The sequence below is a fragment of the Schistocerca gregaria genome, chromosome 11 (genome assembly GCF_023897955.1).
Source record: "Schistocerca gregaria isolate iqSchGreg1 chromosome 11, iqSchGreg1.2, whole genome shotgun sequence".
Lineage (NCBI taxonomy): Eukaryota > Metazoa > Arthropoda > Insecta > Orthoptera > Acrididae > Schistocerca > Schistocerca gregaria.
In genome coordinates, this window is record NC_064930.1 from 149,763,359 (window position 1) to 149,780,278 (window position 16,920).

Here is a 16,920-nt window from a genome sequence, read left to right on the forward strand (position 1 = left end):
ACAGCTGTGTCGTCTGTTTCTGAGCTATATTTGAAGTTGAAGTCTCTAGTTCACTGTGAAGTCAGTAAGCTGTACAGAAACCGACAGACGGAGAAGGAAGCGATATTCGCTGCGCGCACTGCCCGTCCGATGGCGCGCCGCCTGCGACGCACTGCGATACTACCCGCACAACACGGCGCTCGTGAGGGCAGCCGAGCTGTCAGGCGTTTCCAACCTTTTCGACACCACTGCGCAACGCCCCCGCAAGAAAGCTCGAGTAACTTAACCCTCGGAGTACCTAAACCATCGTGTGCGTTTTCCACGAAACCACTGACAGTATTGCAGACATCTAGTGTTACTGCGAGGTACTTCTACGAATGTAGTGCACTGTGTGTAAAGTAAATGACTGCTTTCACAATGAAACACGTGGAGCAGTTTTTATGCCGATTTATCAAATTTTGAGGCAGCTCTCTAATGTTGTTCAGGACTACAATTTGTTTTAGACGTTACGAGTTCACAGACATTTCAAGGTGTGGGATTGTGTCCAGGAGAAGTGCGAAATTGCTTTCAAGTACAAGGTGTTAACACTGCAACAGGTATAACTACAGGTATTTTTACTTGTGGTACCTCAATATAGACACACACACACCAGTGTGACAGTCAGTCGATATTCCTCTGTGTGGAACAGACATCACAAACACGGCCAAGACTTTATGACATGGCTTTTCTTCACGGATGTACTGGTGCCATAAAGTGAACGACGCCTGCCAATGTAGACTGTTTTCCTTTCACGCATCCATACTGCAGCACCCGACATGCCGCCTAGGGGAAAATGAAGAGCTTGCCACACGTACCTGGACGTTCTGACCAATCTAAAAACATATCACTATAATTATTAGTCTTCTAATGACGTAAATACATATGCAATGTTGTTCAGTACACCATTCTCGGCCAGAAAAAGAAATATCTGCAATTATAATCGTTACGTGCTACGTTTCTCGGGAAATGATGGGTTGTTTAATACTGAGTATTTCCCAGTGCTTCCAAAATGAAAGCAGAGCTCTGAAACAATTGACTGTTCACTTTTTGCCGATTTGTTTTTGAATATTTTGCTTATTATCAGAAGTCAATTTTCAGAAAATTTTTGAATTCTTTTTTTCATATTGTCGGGAGTAAAATGGTTAATAAACTATTGGTGAGGTATATTTGGAATTTCAAGTTTAGCTCATCAGGAAGTATAACGTCACTTGCAAAATTTGTACCAGACGGACAGATAAGAAAGGCACCTAATAAAAACGTGATGCATTCGTGACTGCCAGCAGCAAAAGAAAACCGTCTGATTCCCAGCTAGCAGAGGATCAGTATATCACCGAACATGGTGTTGCAAAAAAATGACGGCAGAGTCTCCAAACTGGCTTCAAATATGGCGACTACCTGCTCAGTCTACGTTGCTTACGGAGGTCGCTGGTCTGGAGCCAGCTGCAAGGTGGAGAAGCGCCGCTGAGGAAGTGAGTGAGTCAGCGAAACGTGTGACGCGTCGGGAAGTCAGCAGCCGATGCCGAGGTTACCTGTACCAGACGTACACGCCGTCGCCTGGGCAGTTTCGCTGTGTTAAAAACGTGGCTCGGACTGCCGTCATACTGATCGCTCACAACATTCCAATAGTGTTTTCGGTCCCTATTCTCGTAAAATATCTGCTACTTTTAGGTAACTGTTGTTGTTGTGGTCTTCAGTCCAGAGACTGGTTTGATGCAGCTCTCCATGCTACTCTCTCCTGTGCAAGCTGCTTCATCTCCCAGTACGTACTGCAACCTACATCCTTCTGAATCTGCTTGGTGTATTCATCTCTTGGTCTCTCTACGATTTTTACCCTCCACGCTGTCCTGGTAATCCATTGATGCCTCAGAATATGCCGTACCAACCGATCCCTTCTTCTAGTCAAGTTGTGCCACCATCTGCTCTTCTCCCCAATCCTATTCAATATTTCCTCATTAGTTATGTGATCTTCCCATCTAATCTTCAGCATTTTTCTGTAGCACCACATTTCGAAAGCTTCTGTTCTCTTCTTGTCTACACCGTTTATCTTCCACGTTTCACTTCCATACATGGCTACACTCCATACAAATACTTTCAGAAACGACTTCCTGACATTTAAATCTGTATCTCTTCTTCAGAAATGCTTTCCTTGTCATTGTTAGTCTACATTTTATACCCTCTCTACTTCGGCCATCATCAGTTATTTTGCTCCCCAAATACCAAAACTCCTTAACTACATTAAGCATCTACTACTTGAAGCGTCTTACTTCCTAATCTAATTCCCTCAGCATCACCCGATTTAATTCGACCACACTCCATTATCCTAGTTTTGCTTTTGTTGGTGTTCATCGTATATACTTCTTTCAAGACACTGTTCATTACGTTCAACTTGTCTCCTAGGTCCTTTACTGTCTCTGACAGAATTACAATGTCATCGGCGAACCTCAAACTTTTTATTTTTTCTCCATGGATCTTGATACCTACTCCGAACTTTTCTTCTGTTTCCTTTACCGCTTGCACAATGTAAAGATTGAATAACATCGGGGAGAGGCTACAACCCTATCTCACTCCCTTCCCAATCAATGCTTCCCTTTTATCCCTTTCATGCCCCTCGACTCTTGTAACTGCCATCTGGTTTAGGCAATTAAAGCCTCCAAACTAAAATATTTCAGAATTTGGTCACGTGATTGAAAACAGTTATTGGCTGAAATTCTGTTGACGTCACAGGCTACGAGGGAGACGAAGCCGCACCTGTTTCATAGGAATGTTAGCCGCAGTCGCCGACGTTTTTCATTACTTTTTCTCCGAACGGTTTAGAAAAAGTATACAACTTTTACGTAACAATGGAAATGAATTTTATGAAGACTGGTAGTGGAAACCTTCCAAGAGTTGGTGGCCTCTTCGTTCTTCAAAAACAATCGATATATCTGTGTTCAGGAAGTAAGAACCGTAAGAACTCGCGTGGCGTAGAGACTGGGACGGCAGAGTGCGTGGGGGGGGGGGGGGGGGGGGGGGAGGAGGACGCGCGCAGCAGAGTAGCTCGCGGGAGTGTCTCAGCACTCCGCGGCTGTCTCGATCTGGGTGTGGATTGTGTGCTCGGACTGTGCTGGACAGTTTCCCGACAATACTTCTGAAACATTGTACAGTGGAACCGTTTTCACTCAGAGTGTACTTGTGGTTGTTAACTGCTCTGGTTGCGGCCACAGATACTGTTTACCAGATACCTCATCCCTGAAATTTCAGACAGCGTCGTAACACTGGTGGTGAACCGGAGAGAATCACCGTATTCGCCTTCAGTAGCTCTACACATTTCAGTACTGCTATTCCTCCAGGTAATTGATTTGAACTGCCGGGAAACTGTGGCCACAAAGTATCCACTTGGCGCGGCAGACGGAAGTGTCTGCTGACCGGCTGCTTACTCAAAGCGCCGCTTGGAAAGCGCCAGCCGCTTCCACTTTGTCATAGTACCCAGGACTCGTTATACTTCCACATAGCTTCCAATCAATGTTCACTCCGCTCTTTCTCCAAAGCATGCACTTTTACAGTCGGCTCGATGCAGTCAGTTGGTTTGCTAAGGATAGTGCGGTTTACAAGATGCAGCAAAAAACGGCTCCCTAATACCGTCCTTGCGATTCATTTCGAACTGAACAGGCGTGAAATGAAGTATATAAGCAAAAATATACACAACTGGCCATCAAATAATGCGTGCATATATACACTACTGGCCATTAAAATTGCTACACCAAGAAGAAATGCACGCGATAAACGGGTATTCATCGGACTAACATGTTGCACTAGAACTGACATGTGATAACACTTTCACGCTATTTTGGTGCATAGGTCCTGAGAAATCAGTACCCAGAACAACCACCTCTGGCCGTAATAACGGCCTCGATAAACCTGGGCATTGAGTCAAACAGAGCTCGGATGGTGTGTACAGGTACAGCTGCCCGTGCAGCTTCAACACGATACCACAGTTCATCGAGAGTAGTGACTGGCGTATTGTGACGAGCCAGTTGCTCGGCCACCATTGACCAGACGTTTTCAGTTGGTGACAGATCTGGAGAATGTGCTGGGAAGGGCAGCAGTCGAACATTTTCTGTGTCCAGAAAGGCCTGTACAGGACCTGCAACATGCGGTCGTGCATTATCCTGCTGAAATCTAGGGTTTGACAGGGATCGAATGAAGGGTAGAGCCACGGGTCGTAACACATCTGAAATGTAACGTCCATTGTTCAAAACGCCGTCAGTGCGAACAAGAGGTGACCGAGACGTGTAACCGATGGCACCCCATACCATCACGCCGGCTGATACGGCAGTATGCGGGTGACGAATACACGCTTCCAATGTGCGTTCACCGCGATGTCTCCAAACACGGATGCGACCATCGTGATGCTGTAAACAGAACCTGGATTCATCCGATAAAATGACGTTTTGCCATTCGTGCACCCAGGTTCGTCGTCGAGTACACCGTCGCAGGCGCTCCTGTCTGTGATGCAGCGTCAAGGTTAACCGCAGCCACGGTCTCAGAGCTGATAGTCCGTGCTGCTCCAAACGTTGTCGAACTGTTCGTGCAGATGGTTGTTGTCTTGCAAACGTCCCCATCTGTTGTCTCAGGGATCGAGACGTGGCTGCACGATCCGTTACAGCCGTGCGGATAAGATGCCTGTCATCTCGACTGCTAGTGATAAGAGGTCGTCGGGATCCAGCACGGCGTTCCGTATTACCCTCCTGAACGCACCGATTCCATATTCTGCCAACAGTCATTGGATCTCGACCAACGCGAGCAGCAATGTCGCGATACGATAAACCGCAATCGCGATAGGTTAGAATCCGACTTTTATCAAAGTAGGAAACGTAATGGTATGCATTTCTCCTCCTTACACGAGGCATGACAACAACGTTTCACCAGGCAACGCCGGTCAACTGCTGTTTGTGTATGAGAAATCGGTTGGAAACTTCCGTCATGTCAGCACGCTGTGTGTGTTGCCACCGGCGCCAACCTCGTGTGAATGTTCTGAGAAGCAAATCATTTGCATATGACAGCATCTTCTACCTGTCGGTTAAATTTGCAGCACGTCATCTTCGTGGTGTACCAGTTGTAATGGTCAGTAGTGTATATATTAAAATGTAATATGAAGTGGAATTTATAGGTGTTACGGGCAAAACAAACTTAAAGAAACTGGAGAATGGAGCGGACAGAACAGGAAGGGAGGGGAGGGGAAGAGAGAGCGCCGCCTCTGGAGCCTACGGCGCTGGATGGTGCACACACACACACACACACACACACACACACACACACACACACACACACACACACTGATCACTGTGTCGTTTCGATCACTGAGAGCGCATTTTAAGCACCATCTCATTTTTGGAACGATAAATTTTTTTTACAATCTTTGCCGGCCGCGGTGGTCTCGCGGTTCTTGGCGCGCAGTCCGGAACCGCGGCGCTGCTACGGTCGCAGGTTCGAATCCTGCCTCGGGCACGGATGTGTGTGATGTCCTTAGGTTAGTTAGGTTTAAGTAGTTTTAAGTTCTAGGGGACTGATGACCTAAGCAGTTGAGTCCCATAGTGCTCAGAGCCACTTTTTTTTACAATCTTTATAGATATATTTATACAAACTGTGTTGTGAACACACCACTTGTAAGCCGTTTTGCGAGACGTAAATTCGAGGACGAGACACCGCTGTGAACGACCGTTACGTCAGCATCAGCCAGTGACGTCACGTGTCACTTTACTCAAGTGATCCTTTTTAAAACAATAATTATTAAATTCACGGGGAAAAATGCAGGTTATGAGCACAAAGTGACATGATTAACCATTGAGAAGGGTTTTTAACACTCGGACAGTCAAGACAGACGGAGGACAACACGGTGTCCACTCTGCAGCGGAGTGAGCCGGACCGTTGCCTTTCGCGGCAAGTGCTCTGCCGACTCACAGCCTCGCCTCCTACTGCGGCCACTCAGTGTTCACCGGCTGGGAAGCGACAGGAAGCCGTGCCGCCCTGGTGACGTCACCCGCCCACTGCCCCTGATAACACCGCCCGCTCGCCGGGTCGTGCGTCGGCACGCACGCACGCACGCACGCACGCACGCACGCCCCCTCCACTCACCCAGATTAAGCTCCGTCCCCCACAAGTCCACCGGCAAATATCTGCGCACAACTCACGTTTGCATGTAAGTGCCAGTATCTGGGGGCCGTACGTCACAGACACAAATGAGACTGTGATGAATATGAAGAGCTGAGGTGCAAACGCAGTTCTAAGCAAAGAAAGAGAACCAGAGAGGTGGCAGCAGTATATAGGTTGTCTACTCAAGGGCAATATTATGGCTATGGAAGAGGATGCAGATGAAGATAAAATGGGAGATACGATACTGTGTGAAGAGTTTGACAGAGCACTGAAAGACCTCAGTCGAAACTAGACCCCGGCAGTAGACAACATTCCATTGAAACTACTGACGGCCTTGGGAGAGCCAGTGCTGACAAAACTGTACCATCTGGTGAGCAAGATGTATGAGACAGGCGAAATACCCTCAGACTTCAAGAAGAATATAATAATTCCAATCCAAAACAAAGCAGGCGTTAACAGATGTGAAAATTACCGAACTATCAGTGTAATAAGTCACAGCTGCAAAATACTAACGCCAATTCTTTACAGACGAATGGAAAAACTAGTAGAAGCCGACCTCGGGGAAGATCAGTTCGGATTCCGTAGAAATGTTGGAACACGTGAGGCAATACTGACCCTACGACATTATCTTAGAAGCTAGATTAAGGGAGGGCAAACCTACGTTTCTAGTATTTGTAGACTTAGAGAAAGCTTTTGACAATGCTGACTGGAATACTCTCTTTCAAATTCTAAAAGTGGCAGGGGTAAAATACAGGGAGCGACAGGCTATTTACAATTTGTACAGAAACCAGATGGCAGTTACAAGAGTCGAGGGACATGAAAGGGAAGCAGTGGTTGGGAATGGAGTGAGACAGGGTTGTAGCCTCTCCCCGATGTTATCCGATCTGTATATTGAGCAAGCAGTAAAGGAAACAAAAGAAAAATTCGGAGTAGGTATTAAAATCCATGGAGAACTTTGAGGTTCGACGTTGACTTTGTAATTCTGTCAGAGACAGCAAAGGACTTGGAAGAGCAGTTGAACAGAATGGGCAGTGTCTTGAAAGGAGGATATAAGATGAACATCAACAAAAGCAAAACGAGAATAATGGAATGTAGTCGAATTAAGTTGGGTGATGCTGAGGCAATTAGATTAGGAAATGAGACATTTAAAGTAGTAAAGAAGTTTTGCTATTTGGGGAGCAAAATGACTGATGATGGCCGAAGAAGAGGGGATATAAAATGTAGACTGGCAATGGCAAGGAAAGCGTTTCTAAAGAACAGATGTTTTTTAACATCGAGCATGGATTTAAGCGACAGGAAGTCATTCTTGAAGTATTTGTTTGGAGTGTAGCCATGTATGGAAGTAAAACGTGGACGATAAATAGTTTATACAAGAAGAGAAGATTTCGAAATGTGGTGCTACAGAAGAATGCTGAAGATTAGATTGGTAGATCACATAACTAAAGACGAAGAAGTGAATAGGTTTGGGGAGAAGAGAAGTTTGTGGCACAACTTGACCAGAAGAAGGGACCGGTTGGTAGGACATGTTCTGAGGCATCAAGGGATCACAAATTTAGCATTGGAGGGCAGCGTGGAGGGTAAAAATCGTAGAGGGAGACCGAGAGATGAGTACACTAAGCAGATTCAGAAGGATGCAGTAGGTACTGGGAGATGATGAAGGTTGCACGGGATAGAGTAGCATGGAGAGCTGCATCAAACCAGTCTCCGGACTGAAGACAACAGCAACAGCAACAACAACAACAACAACAACGACAACAACGACAACGACAACAACAACAACATGTCTGTACATTGAACATATAGACAGGGTGAGTCACGAAGATAAGCAAATATATTGATACACTATTCTACAATTAAAACTGAAGATGTAAGTTCATACAAAGATACACTGTGTGGTCAAAAGTATCCGGACACCACCAAAAACACACATTTTCCATATTGGCTGCATCGTGCTGCCTCCTACTGCCAGGTACTCCGTATCAGAGACCTCAGCAGTCATTACACATCGTGAGAGAGCAGAATGGGGCGCCCCGCGGAACTCACGGAGTTGGAACGAGGTCAGGTGATCGGGTGTCACTTGTGTCGTACGTCTGTACGCGACGTATGTCAATCCTAAGGGCCCGGATTCGATTCCCGACCGGGTTGGACATTTTCTCCACTTATTCATTATGATTTCATCCCCAGGGACACGCAAGTCGCCGAACGCGTCAAATCTGAAGACTTGCACTCAGAACGGTCCACCCAACCGTACGCCCCAGTCACACGACACACGGGAGAGTTCCACACTCCTCGACATCCCTAGGCCGACTGCTTCCGACGGGATAGTGAAGTGGAAAGGTGAAGGGAGAGGTTCAGGCCCACTTAGTTTCCTGAGCTTCTCCGGGGTCTGCACGCCTTGCGTTGTGAAGGAGTAGGAGGAGGAGAAGTTAGTTTGCGTTTTTGTGGCGACGACGACTCAGATTTTTTTTTCAGTTACCTCGACTGTTGAATACTGCACCATAAGGGAGGAGATCAAACAGAATAACCAGCTCACTGACTGCCTCATAAGAACGCCAGCACGTCTTTACGGGCTCAGGGTGCAGACGTGGTGTGACATCGACTCCATGGATTGGCATTTCCAAGTGGTGAGCCGAAGTTGGATCGCCTGAGACAACATTGAAGAAAAAAAACAAATTACCACGATCGGCTTCGTAACGCGCAAGCAATTCGTTGCAAATGGTCCTTCTCTGCTGGTTATTCTGTTCTGTTCTGTTAGGGGTTAGCTATTTAGAATTTTGTTCCATTTAAGAAATTGTATACTCGTAGAAAAACACAGTTTGTAAGTATTATTAGAATGTGCTGAACGGTTAACAATACGAGCCCCTGATTACCAGTCCATTCTGTGAAAACCGAGCATCAATAGCATTTTCCGCTTCCGCAGTGTTTCCGGTGCATGTTTTCGGTGATTCACCCGGGGTGCATAGTGTTCGCAAATTTCCCTGACACATTTCTAGGACCTGTAGAGGGCAGAGAGTACGTAATATTCTGAACAGCGACCCGTGTCGGTGGAAAGTATCGTCTTCGCGTTCTACCACGGTTTCAGATCAGCTGTTTAACTCATCCTGCTCCGCTCGAGGGAATGAATAGGCGTGCCGCAGTACAGTTACTAGGTGTAACAGCTGGAGAGGAAACGTAACGGAACATTCATTTAGCGCTTAAGAACGTGTGTGTTGTGGACAGACAAACATGACGCCTTTACGTCATTCCAGGTACCTGGGCGTGCCGGCCTCCAGCTGGACACACAGTGCACGCACTGCGCCGCTGGAGCACGTCGCGGGGCCCGCCTCAGAGCAGCAGCCGGTGGACCGCCGCCGCCGACGCAGGCGCGCCACTGCGATGCACCCGTCACCTGCAGTGCCGCGGGGTCAGGCACGTCCCATCTACATCAGCGTGATTACTCCGCAATTCACATTTAAGTGCTTGGCAGAGGGTTCATCGAACTGCAATCATACTACCTCTCTACCATTCCACTCCCGAACAGCGCGCGGGAAAAACGAACACCTAAACCTTTCTGTTCGAGCTCTGATTTCTCTTATTTTATTTTGATTATCATTCCTACCTATGTAGGTTGGGCTCGACAAAATATTTTCGCATTCGGAAGAGAAAGTTGGTGACTGAAATTTCGTAAAAAGGTCTCGCCGCGACGAAAAACGTCTATGCTGTAATGACTTCCATCCCAACTCGTGTATCATATCTGCCACACTCTCTCCTCTATAACGCGATAATACAAAACGAGCTGCCCTTCTTTGCACCCTCTCGATGTCCTCCGTCAATCCCACCTGGTAAGGATCCCACACCGCGCAGCAATATTCTAACAGAGGACGAACGAGTGTAGTGTAAGCTGTCTCTTTAGTGGACTTGTCGCATCTTCCAAGTGTCCTGTCAATGAAACGCAACCTTTGGCTCGCCTTCCCCACATTATTATCTGTGTGGTCTTTCCGACTGAAGTTGTTCGTAATTTTTACACCCAGGTACTTAGTTGAATTGACAGCCTCGAGTGTTGTACTACTTATCGAGTAATCGAATTCCAACGGATTTCTTTTGCAACTCGTGTGGATCAGCTCATACTTTTCGTTATTTAGCGTCAACTGCCACCTGCCACACCGTACAGCAATCTTTTCTAAATCGCTTCGCAACTGACACTGGTCTTCGGATGACCTTACTAGACGGTAAATTACAGCATCATCTGCGAACAACCTAAGAGAACTGCTCAGATTGTCACCCAGGTCATTTATATAGATCAGGAACAGCAGAGGTTAGGACGCTTCCCTGGGGAACACCTGATATCACTTCAGTTTTACTCGATGATTTGCCGTCTATTACTACGAACTGCGACCTTCCTGACAGGAAATCGCGAATCCAGTCGCACAACTGCTTGATTAGAAGTCGCTTGTGAGGAACGGTGTCAAAACCTTTCCGGAAATCTAGAAATACGGAATGAACTTGAGATCCCCTGTCGATAGCGGCCATTACTTCGTGGGAATAGAGAGCTAGTTGCGTTGCAGAAGAACGATCTTTTCTGAAACCGTGTTCATTACGTATCAATAGATGGTTCCCTTTGATTTGATTCATAATGTTAGAATAGAGTATATGCTCCAAAAGCCTATTGCAAACCGACGTCAATGATATAGGTCTGTAGCTCGATGAATTACTCTTACTACCCTTCTTAAACACTGGTGCGACCTGCGCACTTTTGACAGACGCCCAGCCCAACGACTCTCCGTGCTTTTGTTCACTGCCAGGTCGCCGTAGACATTTTGTAAGCGTCTACGATTGTCTGCGATGCGCCGGTTTTCGATCAAAAGAAACTCGATGGCAGCTCTCTGCTTCAAACACTGCTCGCTTTAGAGTCGACGTTTGGCGGACACTTTTCTCTTGTTTTCGTCGACACTGCCAAATCTGGAAATTGCCTACCCAAAAATGTTAGGAACAACAGTCTCGGTGTGGGAAACATTTTCTCTCGTAAGTTTCGACACATTCGTTTCTGGTAGAGGGATCCTGAATGAAACTCGTGCCTTTATCCTCGTCTGTCATCGTAAAAAGCTTATATCGTCGTTGCGGAATGACCCTGTGTACAGACACACTTACACGGGCCGGCATCCGTAACTATGACGCTATGCAGCGTCACTTGATCAGACTTGGGGAACACGGGTTCGTGTGTAAACTTTATCTGCTAAGTCGCTTCTGGAGCCTCTGAAAGTGTGTAACGCGTATTGTCAAACGGCCGATGTGTGCACGGTGTAACAAGGACATTTTCCATACGAAAATTGAGAGCGTACGCCAAGTTTGGAAATGGCCTGACGGTCGGTTTTTTTTCTTTTTCCACTCACGTTTTGTGTGTGAAAATCCAGACACGAATCCATTGTGTGGTTTAGTACACAATACTTGTTATTGCAGTTTTCAAATACCTGAGTGATGACAAAAGTAGAGGATAAGAGGTTGCAAGACTGTGACGAATACGACTCGGGACTGCCGAAGCCCGCTGAGCCTCATGGCTGCGTGGTTCGGCAGCGCTACAGACGGAGTAGGGGGTAGAGTAGGGGGTAGAGTAGGGGGTAGAGTAGGGGGTAGAGTAGGGGGTAGAGTAGGGGGTAGAGTAGGGGGTAGAGTAGGGGGTAGAGTAGGGGGTAGAGTAGGGGGTAGAGTAGGGGGTAGAGTAGGGGGTAGAGTAGGGGGTAGAGTAGGGGGTAGAGTAGGGGGTAGAGTAGGGGGTAGAGTAGGGGGTAGAGTAGGGGGTAGAGTAGGGGGTAGAGTAGGGGGTAGAGTAGGGGGTAGAGTAGGGGGTAGAGTAGGGGGTAGAGTAGGGGGTAGAGTAGGGGGTAGAGTAGGGGGTAGAGTAGGGGGTAGAGTAGGGGGTAGAGTAGGGGGTAGAGTAGGGGGTAGAGTAGGGGGTAGAGTAGGGGGTAGAGTAGGGGGTAGAGTAGGGGGTAGAGTAGGGGGTAGAGTAGGGGGTAGAGTAGGGGGTAGAGTAGGGGGTAGAGTAGGGGGTAGAGTAGGGGGTAGAGTAGGGGGTAGAGTAGGGGGTAGAGTAGGGGGTAGAGTAGGGGGTAGAGTAGGGGGTAGAGTAGGGGGTAGAGTAGGGGGTAGAGTAGGGGGTAGAGTAGGGGGTAGAGTAGGGGGTAGAGTAGGGGGTAGAGTAGGGGGTAGAGTAGGGGGTAGAGTAGGGGGTAGAGTAGGGGGTAGAGTAGGGGGTAGAGTAGGGGGTAGAGTAGGGGGTAGAGTAGGGGGTAGAGTAGGGGGTAGAGTAGGGGGTAGAGTAGGGGGTAGAGTAGGGGGTAGAGTAGGGGGTAGAGTAGGGGGTAGAGTAGGGGGTAGAGTAGGGGGTAGAGTAGGGGGTAGAGTAGGGGGTAGAGTAGGGGGTAGAGTAGGGGGTAGAGTAGGGGGTAGAGTAGGGGGTAGAGTAGGGGGTAGAGTAGGGGGTAGAGTAGGGGGTAGAGTAGGGGGTAGAGTAGGGGGTAGAGTAGGGGGTAGAGTAGGGGGTAGAGTACTCACCCCGGTGAGAGAGTGGAGCTCGCCGAGCCAGGCGTTGAGCAGCTTCTCGGGGTCGTCCTCGGCGTCCGACTCAAGCTCGTTCTCGCTGGTCGAGTTGTACGAGGAGTCGTGCTGCTGCTGCTGCTGCTGCTGGTGGTGGTGGTAGCCCTCCATGGCCGCCGATCTGCAACACAACAGCCACACACACTCAGCCTCGCGCAAGCTGCAGACACGACACGGTTCTGTGTCAGCGCAACATCGCCGGCACCAGGGTTACTGAACAGTAAGGCTGGGCAGTCAGCGCTCTGCTCTGACATTAGCTGGCGTAGTGACGTCAGCGTGCAAGCAAAGCGCTCACGTCAAGTGTTTGGCGGAAAATTTTGTTTACACCAGAATTGAGATGTCTAAACTGCTTTTCTACTGCTAAAATATTACAGCTAAAACTGATGAGTTATGTTCTTTCGCAGCTTATGCCTCACACATCGGTAGAATATCAGATCACAACCACACTGACACACATTTGAAATTCGAAACCTCGGCTCAAATAAATCAGAAACTATCCATTTAATCGCATTGAAATGAATTTACTTAAAGAGCTCGAAGTTGCACACACTTGTTTGTAAGAACAGCATTCCTTCTTCCTAAAGCCGCTATAGTATTCATCAAAGTAACTTTAACTGTGTCTGAAAAAAAAACTGTCATGTGTACATGTGCTCTTATTATGATGTTTCTTATTTGGTGACAGCTTTTCCAGAGTTTCCAGAGATCTCTTATGTAGTTCTCGTTTCTTATACCGTTTGGTTCTGTCTTGTGTTGCGGGCGACACACTGACAGTCGCACAGCTGCACGGCAAATGGCACGAAGGAACTGCACCTGGCTTGAGCGTTCTTTTTCGGGACAAATTAGCCAATTCAGACTGTAAATCCCGTAAGTAATCGGTTTCTGCGAAATGGCGAGAGCACATTCGTGCATGCGCAACATTTACACTGTCTGCCCTACAACATTTCGACAACCATAGTTTTTGTAATGTTTGACTACGCGGGAAACTGTGCTACATTACGTCAGTTTCCTGTGTGCTCCGGCTGTAGGAAGAACAGCCCGTAACAGCACAGCCCGGCATTGTAAGAATTAACTCTCTCTCTCTCTCACTTGTAGATTCTCCAATAAGAATTTCACAGGACGAACCGTAAACTATAGAGCTGGCGAACACAATGTTGATCCCGCTGTCCTCTATCGCTAACTATTTCAGTTCCGAATCAAATATCAATTACAGCAAAAACCGTTAACACTCCCGAACTCAGAATGTTTGCGCTGTTAACTGAGTACCTGAGAAGAAATAACTCAATCAGGATAGTGCTTCAAACACAAAACACCACAAGGAAAACAATCACACACAATTCGAACCGTGTACTGTTTGGCACAGCTGCTTCCACCGTGACGTCACGCGCTCAACTGAGAAAACACGTTGCTTTCTGCGCCCCCCTGGTGGACACCATCGGCGGCGAGTATACACCTAAGCTGAGTGCACTCCCCGACACGAACAGCTAGGGCTCTCAGATATTGGCAAGCACCCCGGCATTGGACCTAAAGGGACGTCCTTGTACCATTTCTGATCTTACAGATCTTATAATTAAGTATTTCCCTCATACATTTAAGTCTCTCTTATTATCTACGATCGCACGAAACGAATCGAAATTTGTGCTGCGACCGGAACTCGAACCCGGGTCTTTTCACTCGCTAGGCAGAAATGCTACCCGTTACACCACTGCAGTACGACGGTCGACATTGCTGCAGGAACTACCTGAACCGAGTGGCCTCCCTAACACAAACTTGGATTCATTTTTCCCTTACATACTGTCTCCGATAATGGCAAGCACCGCAGCGTATGTAAGGGAAAAGTGAATTGAAGTTTGTGTTGGGAGGCCACTCGGCTCAGGTAGTTCCTGCAGCAATGTCGACCGTCGTACTGCAGTGGTGTAACGGGTAGCATTTCTGCCGAGCGAGTGAAAAGACCCGGGTTCGAGTCCCGGCCGCACCACAAATTTCAATTCGTTTCGTCTGCTTCCATCATTATGGTAGATAACAAAGAGCCTTTAAAGTCTCGGGAAAACATCTCATTATGCTAAAAACCGGCTACTTCGAGGACAGCTGCGAGCCAGACGCCCCGTAGCGAGCGCTCCACCGGCCCCGACCCACTGCCATTCGCGACTTCGGCGGAGTCGCGCGAGAGCTCAGTGCAGGCCTGCCGTGTTTCCTGGCGACAGCTGGTTCTGCCTCGGAGCCAGCCGTGGCGATGTTTTGGATAGGAGCGGGGCAGTCGACGGGCTGCAGCCGACGTGTCTGCGTGCTGGACTCACAGGTCTCCACACCTGGAGCTGTCGGCTGGAGAGCCATTTCGTTTGACAGCAGCGGCGCTCTTGGGGTCATCCCACGCTCCCGGACAGCCAGTCTGTACCGCAGTCTGGTTGTCCTGCCACTCATGAACACGATTCCAGGCAGTGTTTTTCAACAGGATAACGCTCGCTTACGCACACCGCTGTTTCAGTAGCACACGCTGTGCGTGTAGCCTCGGCCCTTCTCCAGTGCAGCACGTATGGCACATCGTGGGGCGACGACTCCAGCGTCACGCGTGACCACCATTAAGCGCCCCTATGTTGGCCGACGGACCGTGACAGGCACGGAACTCCATCCCGCAAACTGGCCTAGGGCTGCTGTAGGTGACAGTACGTGCACGTTAGCCGTTACACCGGCTGCTGGTGTGCCGGCATGTCGGACATGCGCCAACGGGCTTGCCGCAGTGGTAACAGCCGCTCCCGGCACATCCACCAAGCTAGGCGCTGGCGGGCTGGCTTAGTGCTCGGCTGGGTGAGCGTCCGGCAAAACTGAGCGGCCGCTCGCCTGAGCCGACCTCGGCACCTGACAGCGGCCTGCTGACCCCGTGACGCCTGCGAGTGGGGACGACACGGCGGCCGGTCGGTGCCGGCGGGAGGACGTTGTCTCTCCTGTTTCAGATTTGGAGCGGCTTATCTCGCGCTTACATTAGCCTGTGACCTTCCAGTGTGGATCACTTACATAGGAAGGGCTCGTTTCAATGGCGGCACAAGCCCGTTTTTGTGCATTTCGAGACAGATAGTCCTACAGTTGAATGAGCGCTAAAGAGTCTGCAGTCGAGGTCCAGAAGTGTTCGAGCATAGGGCTTGTAGCTAGACATGAACCTCTCTCTGTTTGTTTGGATCATTAATGTGAAAACCGTTACAGGCAGAAAAGTGGAGGTAATGGAGTTGTAAGACTATTGGAATAAGCCCTTCCGTACCAGATTGGGTTGAGAGAAGAGGCAGAGAACATCCAACGGGGAGCAGCGCGCTTCCTTACAGGATCATTCAGTAAACGCGAAAGCGTTACGGAGATGATAGATAAACTCCAGTGGAAGACTCTGAAGGAGAGACGCTCAGTAGCTCAGGACGGGCTTTTGTTGAAGTTTCGAGAACATACCTTCACCGAGGAGTCGAGCAGTACATTGCTCCCTCCTGCGTATATCTCGCGGAGAGACCGTGAGGATAAAATCGCAGAGATTAGAGCCCACACAGAGGCATACCGACAATCTTTCTTTGCACGAACATTACGAGACTGGAATAGAAGGGGGAACCGATAGAGGTACTCAAGGTACCCTCCGCCACACACCGTCAGGTTGCTTGCAGAGTATGGATGAAGATGTAGATGTAGATATGTTACGTACACAAATGTATTCCGGAAATTTCGTTAATTATTTCTCGGTGTCGGGAATTTTGAGTCGGTATTGTTTGGTCGTGTCTCACAAACTTGGACATACGATCGCCGCACACCACACGTGAACTCTTTCCAAAATGGAAATCCCAATTTTCTGCAGAGGCAGTGCGTGCCGCGACACGCCGAACCCACGTGGTCACCCGTCCACGTGGCAGGTCGCAGGCGGCGCCAATGGCGGGGGTGCGTGAATGGCCGTCTCTGCGTGCGCGTGTGAGCTGACCGGAAGGCGGCGCCCACTGGAGGACGCTGGAGAGTTCCAGGCAGCCGCGACCGTCATCCCGGGCAGGCCTCGTTTGCTGCCGCAACCGTTCGTACGCCTACGGGAAGATCCGGCGTAGCTGCGGCTGCCCTGCAGTTGGCGGCCAACGTGTAAACATTACACACCAGGCGAACTTAGCCAATCAGCTGGATCTTCCACGATAGGTGTGGACCTCGCAAGGTGTATAAACGCTCCATTTGTTAGTCTCGCTTTGT

The 16,920-nt window shown here is 48.8% G+C and overlaps 1 protein-coding gene across 3 annotated transcripts in view; it reads right to left on the minus strand.

Moving 5' to 3' along the window:
- The window catches only part of LOC126295474 (amyloid beta A4 precursor protein-binding family B member 1-interacting protein), a 498,949-nt gene that overhangs the window by 339,050 nt on the left and 142,979 nt on the right, over positions 1-16,920 (minus strand). For all 3 annotated transcript variants that reach the window (XM_049988021.1, XM_049988011.1, XM_049988016.1), the window contains exon 2: positions 12,682-12,844. In XM_049988021.1, the coding sequence (XP_049843978.1) occupies positions 12,682-12,834 (153 nt within the window). In that variant the 5' untranslated portion in view covers positions 12,835-12,844. The remainder of the gene's footprint in view (positions 1-12,681; positions 12,845-16,920) is intronic.